At 46.1% G+C, this 13669-nt stretch overlaps 1 protein-coding gene across 3 annotated transcripts in view; it reads right to left on the reverse strand.

The window, feature by feature from the left end:
- Positions 1 to 13669, reverse strand: part of CNTNAP5 (contactin associated protein family member 5) — an 857999-nt gene that overhangs the window by 398782 nt on the left and 445548 nt on the right. For all 3 annotated transcript variants that reach the window (XM_070423164.1, XM_070423162.1, XM_070423163.1), the window contains exon 8: positions 6587 to 6851. In XM_070423164.1, the coding sequence (XP_070279265.1) occupies positions 6587 to 6851 (265 nt within the window). The remainder of the gene's footprint in view (positions 1 to 6586; positions 6852 to 13669) is intronic.

The following is a 13669-nucleotide window of genomic DNA, read 5'->3' on the forward strand; positions in this document are numbered from 1 at the left end:
GGAAACCTTCCCAGGCTTTGATTGATATCTTGAAGCTGGAGAGCTTGTGGTGACAGCCACAGCCTCATGGCTACCTATTGTTTCACCCTCACTAATGGGATTTTCTCACCAACACTGTCTAGCTAAAGCACGGATACATTACAGACAACTGAACTGAAGCAGAGGATGAAGTTCACAAAGTTATCATTTACTTGATGTGCAGATGGTGACTGTATACAAATGGCTTATATGAAAAGGGCAATATTTGGGGATCAGCGCTGTTGACTGCAGGGCTTCAGACTAAAACTATCTGGCCTCTAGTATTAATCAGGGTGTGTAGTTCTGTCCTTCACAATGCAGCTCTCCCAGCTCTGGGAGCTCTGCTGGCCTTTACCTAATTAATGCTTCCCCTGAATGTAGCTCATTCCTGGGTTTGACACATTCTGCAGCATGTAATCATTGTAACATGACTGTTTGTTAAAAATCACTATTAATTCCCTTTTTCACTGTTACAGATTTTATCTTTTAGAAATGTTTTGGAGGTCAATCCTACTAGCTAATTTCTTCAGACAGCTGCCCACATGTGTGTAAATAGTTGTGAGGACCTGTAAGGTGCTCCACGAGGTCTTGGGCAAACAGTGGTGAGCGAGGCAGGCAGAGCTCCTGTCTCCGTGGACTGTTCAACCTGGTGGTGAGAGGAGCCTTGGGCAACCAACTGTATAGACATATGATTAACACCCATTGTTATGGGCTGAATTGTGCCCCTCCCCGAATGCACATGCTGATGTCCTAACCCCCAATGCCAAAGAATATGCCTGCATTTGGAAACAGGACCTTGAAGATGTAATTAAGGTAAAATGAATTCATATGAGCAGACCCCTATCCAATATGCTCCATGTCCTTGCAAGAGGAGGATATTAGGAAACAAATGGGCACAGAGGGAAGACCATGTAAAGGCATAAGGAGCAGACGGCCACCTCCCAGCCAGGAGAGAGGCCCTCAGGAGAAATCAACCCTAAGGACACCTTGATCTTGCAATCCTATGCTCAAGAACTGTGAGACAATAAATTTCTAAGACACCTAATCTGCAATATTTGGTATGGCAGTCCTAGCAAACTAATGCATACATATACACACATACTTAGGATCAATGCCACAAAGCAAACTATCTAGAAGACTGGATAACAGGGCATCTGGCCTGCTATTGGAAGGCTTCATGAAAGAATAACAGTTGTTATGAATTCTAAAGAATAAGTGGGATCCTGTTGACCATAGTTGTAGAATTACTTATTTAATTGAAACACAAGAATCACCAAATAAATATCCTTTATAGCAGCTGATTAAGGTTATTTTATTAGAATTTTGTCACCTCTTCAGCTAGAGAAAGAACAAGTCAAACACAGCAGTCTACTAAGTATAGAAAATTAACTACTGATTAGAATGGATTGCTTCATTGTTATTTTTGTAAAGCCTTCTCATTCTTACTATTCAAGGAACTAGAGGAATACTGAGAAATTATAATGTGGTTGAGGAAATATGAGGAACACCATTGCTTGTTCCTACAAGGAATTAAATGGACTGAGCTGAGATGGCCTTTTCAATAAGCTACTTACTTGCCTGAACTGAAAACTTCTCCATGGCACCTGGTTGATTCCTGGACCTTTGCTAGTTGTGTTTCCTTTTGCCCAGGAATTCTGTGCCTGGCAATGGGCCTCACCTTCCTATAATCACTAGTGGTGCCCAGCTGCTGGGCAGAGGTCCTGTCTGAGGCTTCCTCTCCCATCTCTGGGTCCCATTATGCGGCACCGAGACTCATCCCCAAATGCTGAGAATTCCACTCTGTGATGGAAGCCCTAGTGACATGAGAGCAGCATGCAGTGAAGCTGGAAAGCTCTGAATGGAATACTCTCTAGTGAAAACCAAGAGTGGTTTCTCTGCCATTTGATCTTATTGTGCGTGTTCTGCATCCTGCAGTGACATAAACACTCTCATCTGTGAGAGAGCATGTCCCATGTTCACAGACCATTATTATGTCTCTGTCTTATTTTCTCTCCACATAAATCAGCTCTAGTACCTCTATGAATATAATTTGAATGCCTTTCATTTTCTGATACCCCCTCACCAACACGGTGCCCTGACTCTCCAAAGAAACAAACCAGGTGGTCTCCTTTACCTTGTAAAACTTCCCGAGTTTCGGTAATTCAGGTTTGGATGATACCAGGCTCCATTCTAAGCATCTTCTTAAGAGACTCTAAAATAGCAGCTATTCCCTTTTTTAAGAAATAGAACATGGTACCTATTATTCAACGAACATGTGTGGACTTGAGAAATAGAGTCTGCCAGCACATAGTACCTCAGGAGAAGCGCTAAAGAGCTGAGATTTAAAACGCTTATAGTAGGAAAACCAGGTGTTGGTCCATTAATTGGAGGATTGCCTGAATGGCTGCTCTGAGTCCTGAATGGGGAAGTGGCAAGGCTCGACATGTGGTGGGACTCCTTGCAGGTACCCGCCTCCCCGCCCCCGTTCCGGTGCAGCCCCCAGGTTTCCATGGGGGGTTAGGGCACAGGGGTGACCTGAGTGGGACCGGCCGCGCAGTAGAGGACAGAGGCTTTGGAAGCAGACAGCCTCCTCCTAGCGGCTATGTCACTTAGTTACCTTAGTGCTTAGCTGATGTTCTTACCATAGAATCAGCATCAAGTCTTTGGAAAAGTCTTTATAAAGTATGTCCCACACACAAAATAAATGTAGGGGTGTGGGAGTGTGTGTGTTGACATGTAGATATGTGTGGTTACATTGTACATTTGTCTGTAAATCTTTCCTCTAAAGCAGGATGTTTTTACATTTGAATTATTTAAGCAATTGACAATATGAAAACATAACTATGGATGGCCGCAAGATGTAGTATAAAGACCACACACATGGAATCCAAAGGAAAGGCCTGAGGGGGAGCCCACCTTGGTCATTATAAGTTAATTCTGATTCTCAGTTTGCTCCTGTGCATGTCGGCAAACTGATACCTGCTTCATAGTGTTATGAGCGGATTTTTCCATTACCTGGCAGGTGCTAGCTCAAGCTCTGGCCTCAGGAGACCCATGGCATTGTTGATTCTACTCTCATGTCACCTCTGGTGACATGGTGTCCTTGGTTTCTCCTCATGTGCACATGTGTATGACTCTCAAGAAGGAAGAGGACAAAATTAGAAAATAAGGGAAAATACAAGGGAGATATTGTACTGTCCTCCTTCACTTTTTGGAACGCTGTCCCCCAGAGCAACGATGTTCAGTTCCCTTCTATTTTGAGGATGCCTTTAGCTTGCACTCCTCTCCCTGGGCGCCATGCAGAAAGCCCAAGTGACTCCAGAACCCAAGCACGTGGCACAGAGCTCTGGAGCAGGAGTGGGTGAGCCAGGCACCGGGCCCTGCCTCTCCCAGGGTCACCTGCTCATTATGGCCAAGGCACTGGGAGCACCGGGACCCTTCTGAAATAAACCTGGAGAAGCTGGGTCCCTGTTCAATTGATAGAGTGTGGTGCTATTTCCATTTCCTGTGATGTACCATGTGTCAAGGGTAGCCCATGGTCCCTCAAAAACTATTGGGGCAATGGTCATTACTTTCAAGTTTCTTATAGGAATTTTTTGTCTCTTATAAAGGCAATATTATCTCAAGTGCTGGGGAAATAAGTCTCCTCAAAAATGTAAGGGATGCCGAAACCGGTTTGGCTCAGTGGATAGAGCGTCGGCCTGCGGACTCAAGGGTCCCAGGTTCGATTCCGGTCAAGGGCATGTACCTGGGTTGCCGGCACATCCCCAGTGGGAGATGTGCAGGAGGCAGTTGATTGATGTTTCTCTCTCATCGATGTTTCTAACTCTCTATCTCTCTCCCTTCCTCTCTGTAAAAATTCAATAAAATATATTTTAAAAAAAAATGTAAGGGAGAGGAAAGCTGTTTCCGTTTGTTTGAATCTTTGTTTTTTATCCCCTATGTAGAAAAATGCCAGCAGACACAAAACCTTGATCCATTTTGAAGATAGATTAAAGAAGCTCAATTTTTCCAAAATGGAGAGAAGAATCAAGCTTCTGAGACACACCTGAGGAACTCAGCACATTTTTAAAACCCCCTTCTACTCATTTCTTGAGAGACCTCTGAAATAACTGATTATTTCCCCTTCTGTGCCGGCTGCCTGGCAGCTTGGACCAGCCACTCTCTCACTCAGAAACACGCTTTCCTGGGCTGGCGTGTGCTTAATAACACCGGCCGCACCTGGGTGCTTCCGAGCACGGGCCGCCAGGGCTTGCACTATATTAAAACTGCATTTTTGACCTGAGGCTGACAAGTCTCTGTACTCAAACAACTCGCCGATTGGATAGAAATTGCCCAGTGCCAGTTTATGTTTTTCTACTTCAAATAAGGATAATTGAGGTTTAACTTTTATAACTGTGCACATAAAATATTATGATTCTAAATTATTAATTCATCACCATTATAGGAAATCTTATACATTTCATAAAAGTGTGACTGCACACATTTACGTAGCTTTTCTGACTCATGGAGTGAGGCCTTTTCTAGCGATAGGTCTTGAGTCAGTATGGGAAGGAGAAACATTAGCTTCCTGGCATGCTCAGGATTCTAGACATCACAGGCTTGTGATGTAGGAATTGGTTTTATCTTCTATTTCAGGTAGACTCTCAGAGGGTCCCACTGACCCATGGCTTCTACCCACCCCTGCACATTCTCTCGGCTTAGGAAGGACTAGACTTACTGACTTGGTTCTAATGAACAGAACACGGCAAAGTGGTGGGAGGCCACTTCCAGGACTGGGTTCCACGGAGACCAGGCTCGGTCCTGGGTGCCCCGTCCCTCTGCCTGTGGCTCCCTCCCTCTGGGTAAGAGTGCTGTCAGCATGGGCAGCCTCTGCAGAGGCCAAGGGGATAAGCAGCGTGCACATGACCTTCTGAGCCTGCCCACAGCGCAGGAGTGAGCGTGGAAGCAGACCACTCTTAGTTGTACCTTGAGATGACTGTGCCCTTCCAGCCAGGCTCACCCAGTCAAGGAGCCCTGGAGGCCTGACTCTTAGACACTGAGGCACCACACTTACAACCACTAAATCTTTCTGTAAGTTGCCATGCAGCCCTAGGTAACCAACACACTACCACTTATGTATAAGACATTACAAAGTTTATCAAGGGCTGAAGAATAGTAAGGAGAAGAGGTGCCTTTTTTTTATCCTCACCTGAGGATATTTTCCCCATTAATTTTTAGAGAGAAGAAGGCAGGGAGGAAGAGAGAGAGAAACATGGACATGACAGATACACATCCATTGGTTGCCTCCCAATCGAATCTGCAACCAAGGTATGTGCCCTTGATGGGGATCGAACCTGCGATGCTCTAATCACTGAGCCAAACCGACCAGGGCGAGAGGTGCCTTTTGAACCTGTCTGATTCCAAGACCCAGGCATCGCTGCTATCCCCAGGGTTTGGAGGCATCTGCGACTCTTCCGTAGTCAGATCTAATCTTGATTGTTAAGTAACATCCTTTACAATTTAACTTGAATTTCTCTAATTTATTTGGATCACAAAACTCACAGTCTAGCGTGGAAAGGAAGTCATTTAAATTAAATAAAAATGCAACGTTGTGCAATATCCTGGATGAACTTTGGCCCAGGGTATGTGGTGGAGGGGATCTGAATCACACTGTGTATCCAGGGGGGCTGATCAAAGGGATGCAGGCCTCGTAGCATGCCTCAGCCCTAACTCAAGGCCAGGCAGGTGGTCTGACCTCCATAAGTACCTGTCAACTAAGTTAGCATCTCTTGTGGCAAGTCAGAGGTGCCAGTGAGACAACAGATGGAGAAGGCTGGGAAGTCCCACCGTTTTGTTGAAGAAAAGGCAGAGCCAGCATCATGTTCTCAGATGGGCTCCATGTTGCTATCCTTAGAATCGGTACCATGTTGCTGCAGACAGTGAGTGCTCTCAGATGCCAACTATTTAAGGACAATTTTAAGTCTCGGCATAGCCAGATGCCATCTGTAGCAGCACTTCCTTAATAACTTAAAAATGTATATTTAGAAATATTTTTTTAAAACTCACTAACTTTTACTTGAAATAGAATTAGGTGGCTGAAAATGTCGACGGTGGTGGGGCATATGGCAAAGCTACAGAATGAGGTCAGACAGATTCAAGATGAAACTGGTGCCGTCGCTGGTCGCCATGTGAGCTGGGAAGTTGCTTAGCCTCCAGCCTCCAGCCTCCAGGACCCTTCGTCTGTAAAGTGAGAGCAATGCCTTACCTGAGCGAGCATGGTGACGATTCTATGGCATAGACCCTGCCTGTGGAGACCAGCAAAGTGCTCTGTGAACTGTCTCCATTCTGCTCCATGGTGCTAGATGGGACTCTCATTCCCGCTTCCCAGCTCAAAGCGCTGAGGGACGGGGAAGTGCAGGGGCTGCCCAGCTACAGCTGCTGCCCTCGGGGTGGACTGAGCGCCACTGTGAGCACTGGGTCAGCCCCCAGCCCTGGAGCTGGAGTCTGTACGCTTGGGCAGAACCTCAACACATTTGTTGATTTGGCTGAATCAGAAACCGACCTAGAGGTAGTGAGCAGATGGTACCTGTGAGGATTTCCGCTGCCCGTCTTGTCGTTTTCTGAATCAGGAGCCTCAGGGTCCCGGCCTCCAGGCTCAGCAGCAGGGCCCCCGAGCCCTCAGACAGCTCTGTGGACAGAAGCAGCCCATCCTTGTTCCACGTTCGAAACTGGAAACCCACTGAGAGCCCGTCGATGTTGGGGGTGCCAGGCAGCAGCAGGTAACTGCTGCTGGAGTTGACAAATGTGATGGGAACAATTTGTGGTTCGGAGCAGGAAAAAGTGACATTGCCCTGGAAAACAATAAAAATCAAACATATAAAAGCCATTTTTTTATTCTGCAACCTGACAGCTGATATAAACCACCACCTGGAGCTGACCTTCATTTCAGGATCAGTCCACATTCAGCTACAAGATTTTAAAGGAAAAATGTGTCAGCTTTGTTCATACCCACCCGCAAGGTGGTTTCCATTCCGGGGCCAAGGTTCACGGTGCTGCCTGCAAAGGGGGCCATCCAGGACCTGGGAGGCTGGGGGATGGCAAGCGTCACTGTTTTTTGGAGAACCAGATGTAAAATAATTACATCCATTCACCGAACAAATATGTATTGTAAGTCAACAATGTGCCAAGCACAAGGATCATTTTTAAAGAGATACACCTGGAAAACAGATAAAATGTGGAATGTGCTAAAGGAAAGATAGACACTAGCTCTTGGTGCTTCTTATTTTTTTAAATATATTTTATTGATTTTTTACAGAAAGCAAGGGAGAGGCATAGAGAGTTAGACACATCAGTGAGAGAGAAATATCGATCAGCTGCCTCCTGCACACCCCATACTGAGGATGTGCCTGCAACCAAGGTACATGCCCTTGACTGGAATCGAACCTGGGACCCTTCAGTCCACAGGCCAATGCTCTCTCCACTGAGCCAAACTGGATAGGGAATTCCTGGGGATTCTTAGAAGAAATCAGGACACAAGTGAAGTTTTCACCAGAGAAGTGATGCTTCCTGGAGGAAGTGGGCAAGAGGGGCGGGGTGTGCCCTCAACCTTTTCAGCAAAATGCCCATGGATGTGTAAAGCTTTAGAGAAATTACAAAAAGGCATTCCTGGGGAACTACAGGGAACTTGACATTTCTAAACATTACGTGGGGCAGAGAGGGTCAGGGGCATGAGGCAGTGTTTAGAAGCCCGTTTGTGCTTGCTAATGTTATCATTCAAACTCAGAAGCAGCTGAGTGGCTTTGGCCAGATTTTTAACTCATTAAGAATGTTTTCAGAGACACAGGCAGCGGAGGGTGGAATGTTGAGTGTGCATCCACTAGAGCCAGAAAGAAGAGGAAGATGATTATCGTCTGCACAACTGAGGAGAACTGGTCCATGGTTGCCTGCAATGACTAGAGTAAGCTCCTGCAGCGGGAAGTTATAGGGAAAAGGGACATGGCCACCTGAGCCATGTGCATGACTCACTTCTACTAGGTGAACGAGGGGGTAGCAGGGGTGCCTTATACATTGGGAAGAGGTGTTACATTATGAAAACCATTTGGAATTTTTATCTCAAACCCCATGGCCAACCGCATGCTGTTTTCCATCCCTATCATTCATCAATTCTAGACACAAACTAATCCCTACGACAGTGCAGCAAACTTACCCAGGTGAGTGTAACTCGCAGCCCACGGGCCGCATGCCTCATTTATTTGGCCCGTGTTAGCCTTTAAGTTTGACATGCCTGGTGTAACGCAATATTTTCATCTAAATAGTCGTAGATGCATCAAGTTCCAGGTAAATCCTTCCTCCCAAGGCCGGCTGGCCAGTGCCACTTATGCAAGAGTCAGGTATTTCCACAAGGAGAGCACGTGGCTTGGCCAGCTGCTGAGTTCAATTTCCACGAAGGTGTCAGGTAGCGGGGCTAGATACTAGTGCACTTCTGAGCTCCAGAGCAGGTGAATGGTGCAGCGCCGAACATTTCAGAATCGGGAAACGCCTCCCTCGGTCCCAAGCACACTCACGATTGTCTGGTATTTCTGAAACCACGCAGCAGTCTCCACACAACCTTCTACCAACGGTCTGTTTCCAGTGGTGCGGTCCGCAAGCAGGCTGCCATGAGCATATTCTTGCATTAATCATTGGCTCTGGTCGCTCAGATGTTTTCTTCTCCGGAGGGTAGGTCCCCAGAAGGTAATTAATGTATCAAAGGGTAAAGCTCCTGCTCTCTATCAAACATGCCCACTGTGCCGGCAGGAGGCGGAGCACTTCCACGCAGAGCCATCCCTTCTGCACAATAACCTCGAGTGGGTTTAAAGAATGCACCAACAGGGCTTCCAAAAGGGAGGCAATTGCACAAAAGCCCCTCAGCAGAGACAGGGACCCCAGCCCAGCCTACCTGACCTGAGGTGGCGGCTTTAGCTTGCACCTCTGACACCTCCCTCTTCCCTACTGGGTCCCACCATTTAAGAATCTACCCACTTGCTCATGACATTGCATTGTTGTTTCAATGTGCTTTTGTTTTATTTCTGGTGGTTTCCATTCAAGAATAAAACTGTCCCCACTGCTGGCAGATTCATGGAGGCGGGCTCTCTTCTGGGAGAATCAAAATCACAAATGCCGCTCTAGAGGTCAGGAGAGGGCAGGAACCTTCCTTCCCCTTTTCCTTCCTGAGGTCAGTTTCACCTCCTCTGGTGATCAACTCTCCATAGCAAAGCTGCACCCCAGTTTGAGGCTGTGCGGGGGGAATGGTCGGCCAGCAGTGATAGGCTGTAGGCGGAAGCCTGGGGGTCGCAGCCTTGCCCCTCCTCCCTTCTCCCTGTGGGGCCAGGGACTTTTCTCTTACCCATTAGTTCTCCTGGCTCGTCCAGTAATGCAAATGGCATAAAGCAGACTGGCAGCAGCCCTGGCCAGGTGGCTTGGTTGGTTGGATGTCGACCCATACACCCAAAGGCCGTGGTCTGATTCCTTGTCAGGGCACGTACCTAGGTTGTGGGTTGGATGCCAGTAAGGATGCATGTGGGAGGCAACTGATCGGTGTTTCTCTCTATTTTCCTCTCTCTCTCTAAAAGTCAATAAAACCATATGCTTGGGTGAGGATTATAAAACACACACAAAGACATTGAAATTCTAACAGGAAAAAATCAAATGTATAATACATGTGCATGGGGGATTCACATCAACATGAAAATTCTAAAACCAGTGATGCCAAATATGGTATAAATGTCATTTTGGACAAAGGGGAAAGCGGGAAATGGGTTTGAGACCTCAAAGCAGAAATAGGCATTTCGTAGGTAACTGAGAAAGTGGCAAACACATCTTTTCTTTTTTTCAAACACATTCTTGCTAGACCAGTCAGAAACAGTGGGACAGAAGGAAACCAGGCGGAGAGACTGGCCTGGACACACCCTGCCTACCACACTCAATCCACATGTGCTCAAGTGAATAAGCTAAGGTGAGTATAATCTCCCCACCGCCCCCCCCCCCCCCCCCCACACACACACAGGTCTTTTTTATCTGAGTTCCTTTAAGAAGGAAGGGGAATGTGAACCAAACCAAACAAACACACTCTTCCTGAGTGCCTGGGGCTTCACTTGATTTCAGCTTGAAATACCCCTCATGCCAGGGTAGCAAATTCTGAGGATACTCATTTGGGATCCCACATCCTATGGGTGTAAAATCTGGTGTTTAGCTCAATCCTAGCCATTTTCCTTGTGTCCTCTGGATCTCTGGATTGACAGCCATGGAAGAGGGGTCTCCGGACACTTGGGGTCCAGAGGAGCTAAGATTATCCCCTTACTTGATCAGCTCCCTCACATCTGCCTGGGAACTCCCTGCTCAGACACGCTCGGTCCCAGTGAATGTCTAACGGGCACCAAGCTCTTGTTCAACAGGCCAGGGGTCTCAATATTTTATGAGGGGCATGCATGTGACACTCAGGTGTCCTTGGCTAGATTCTGGTGGTAAGGACTCCAAATACAGCCCGAGTTCCTCTCCCTGGTGAAGGGGAGCTGTGTGGTGACCAACACCTGCTCTGCAGGAGCAGGACAACCTGAAAAGGCATTGTGGTGTGTACTAGGTGTTTAGATGGCTTCCCTTCAGATTGTGCCCTGTTGTCTTTACCCTCATGCCCGAAATGTCCAAAGCTGTTTGTAGAGCACCCCCTACTGTGTTCTCCAAAGCAGAATCCTAAGGAGAGTAAAGGAGGAGAAGTGGAGTGGATGGGAAAAGCCTTCTGACCAATCTGACCTTGCTCTCCCAGGGATGTGAACGATCCCAGCTCAGCTTTCCTGGGGTCACTTCTAGAGACTTTGTTTCCTGTTTGCAACCTGAGGTTGTTGAATGGGTGGTTCTAAGGTTCCCACTTGCTCCCTCGTTCTTTGGGTATCTGATACTGAGCACTCATATCCTTATCACCTATGTTCTCTCTGGGCGGTGAATAGGCATCTCTGAATAATTTCTGTTATTGTCATGAGAATTGTAACCAAGCATCTACATTTTAAAAGACCATGTTTTATAAGAGTTCAGACCATAAGGAAAGATACTAGGCCTTTCCCTACTAATATCTTTGTAACTGCAGGGAATAGAGCAAGAGGTTCTATAAATAATGATATAAAAATAGTAAGTAAACAGCAGATAATCCTGTTTTATATTTTTTAAAAACAAAGCCTAATTTGTAAAATCAGGGTACAACACCAATCCATTCTTTCCCCTTTTCAGAAAAAGGATCAAAAAATACTTTACAATGAAAATGCCAGGTCAATGCTGAACATTCCCAGGAACTGAAGTCGCTAAAGCTTTCTTGGAGATGATAAAATGACAGACGTTATATGTAAGACCCTTAACTGGGAGCTGGTCCATGGGCTGTGCCATGGGAATCATGAGAAAGCAATGAATGAGGCAGGTTCTGAGCAGCACCTTCCTTCCAAACACATCCACAACAGGTTTCCACCAAACTCGAAGTTTGTCAAATGTTGAGAGAAATCCAATAAAACCTACCCTGTAGTGGAGGGGACTCCTCCAAAGGGAGATGTTACAGTTTGGTGGGCAAGGAGCATCTAACCGAGAGAACTCCGAATCAATTAAATCTTTGGCAAGGATCAGACGAGCTGTCAGAAATGGAGCTTATCTGGTACAGAGGGGCCAATTTCAGAGATGCTGTTCTGCCTATGGACACAGTGCAGGAAACACCTTCATGGTCTGAATGTGAGTGCATGATGGATGGAACAGACTGAAATGTACTAAACAGTGAGCTAATGGTCTCCACGTTTGTCAAGCATTCCTAAGCATGGACTCCATTATCACTTGCTCATGGGCCATGGGGAATGTTAGCCAGGTCTTAGCACAGAAGAAAATGTCATAATTGACTAGACTGGAGTGGGGAACCTGCAGAAGTGAGAAGAACAACATTCCCAGATGGCTTCATTTGTGTCTTACGATTGAACACAAGTTCAGTTGAAGTTGTGAATGTACATGGCAGACATCAGACCTTAGCAGCAAAAGTTAACTGTGCCCGAATTTCTCATCTTATCTCTTTGTTAGGGACCCACTTCCTTTTCAGATCTCTACTTACTTGCTGGTCTCCTGTTGGCTGCACATACCACAGGCTATGGCTAACAGGGCCGACACTGATGATTTGCTCATAGGTATTTTTCAATTGTGGGCACTTTCCTCCAGTCAAGCCTTGGGCAGTGATGACAGCCACCATCTTTCTCTAGTCGTCTTGGTTTGGCAAATGCATTCCTTTGCATTCATTTCACTGCCCAAAGACACTTACTGCCTGTGATAGCAATAAAGCCACTTAACTATTTTGTGAAAGGCACCATAAAGTTATCCTCAGCTCTGCATTAGATGATAATCTGAAAATAGAGAAGCTACAGATAAAAGGCCTGTGAGGAGAATTCAAGGACAATGGCCCTGGATGTACAGTGGAACTTACATGCTTGGGCTGTGCAGTCTCAGACATGGGACTGGCTCCCAGGAGCTGTGTCAGTACCAGGGCTCTGGCAGCCTTGGCCTCACTACAGTGACATACTTGGTTTGCTACACCTGCTGCTCTGATCATTGTTTCCCTGTATGACCATCAGGCAAAAGCCCTGCATATGCTTCTGATGTGTGTGTGGAAGGTGGTAGGGTTTGGCGTCAGCTGGAAGGGTACCTACTGGTAGATCAGAAATTCATCTGACCAGTCTGGGGCCCAGGATCTTTAGCCCAAGAGTCTCTCTGCTAGATATTCCCCAATAGAAAAAGAGGAGGGGATTTAAAGAGTGAACCACTCTGTTGTAAAAGGATCTGAGGTAATAGATAGTGAGGAAAGAGTGAAGAAATAAAATAAATTCACTATAGTCAAGATGGTAAATTACTAAAATCAAATAGGTTGAGGCTGAGGAGACAATTTTAGTCTTTTTTTTTTTGTTGTTGTTGTTTAACTAACCTAAGAAGTTAAGCTTTTGAATTATTCAGTCCTGATTCAATGGCTGAATATATATGAAACCTCCAGAAAACACCTTAATTACCCCTGAAGGACTTAGCAAAAATTTTACATGTACTGTCCACCTGTCATGTATTCTCAAGACCGTCTGACATCCGTGATCCAGACCACAGGTCATCTGGAGGATCACCATCTCAGGCCAATCCGGAGGCTGATAATGCTGGCCTGATTCTTCTCAAGAATATATTATTCATCCTAAGAACCCTCACTGTTTCTTTCTTCTTTGGAAAACTCTGTGTATCACCTGGTGGTGTTTTCAATTTGCAAACCCTAAGACCCTTGAGTAAATCCTTATCATTGATTTCTAGCAAAGTATCCATTCTTTTTGAGTTTGTTCAACATTAACAACAAACAAGTTGGGAATAGACCTTGACCAAAGGTAGAATTGTTTGATTGAAGTCAGGTCAATAGCTAGAGGAAGGGACTGCATTGGTAGGCAAGGGTTGTGCTGGATGGGCATCTAGCCTACTCCCATGGGGACTCCTCAGTGCTCTACAGCCAAGTCCTGGTACATCCCTTCCTTCAGTTGTGAGTGGAGATGATATGTCAGATATGGAGGAACAGAAACCAAACTTTAAGGCCTCAAGAGAATGCAGCAGACCCAGGTGAAGTTCTGCTTGCCTTGACTGACTTTAGAGT

This window comes from Myotis yumanensis, unplaced genomic scaffold (genome assembly GCF_028538775.1).
Source record: "Myotis yumanensis isolate MYYU_CA2020_CCGP unplaced genomic scaffold, mMyoYum1.0.hap1 SCAF_8, whole genome shotgun sequence".
Classification (NCBI taxonomy): domain Eukaryota; kingdom Metazoa; phylum Chordata; class Mammalia; order Chiroptera; family Vespertilionidae; genus Myotis; species Myotis yumanensis.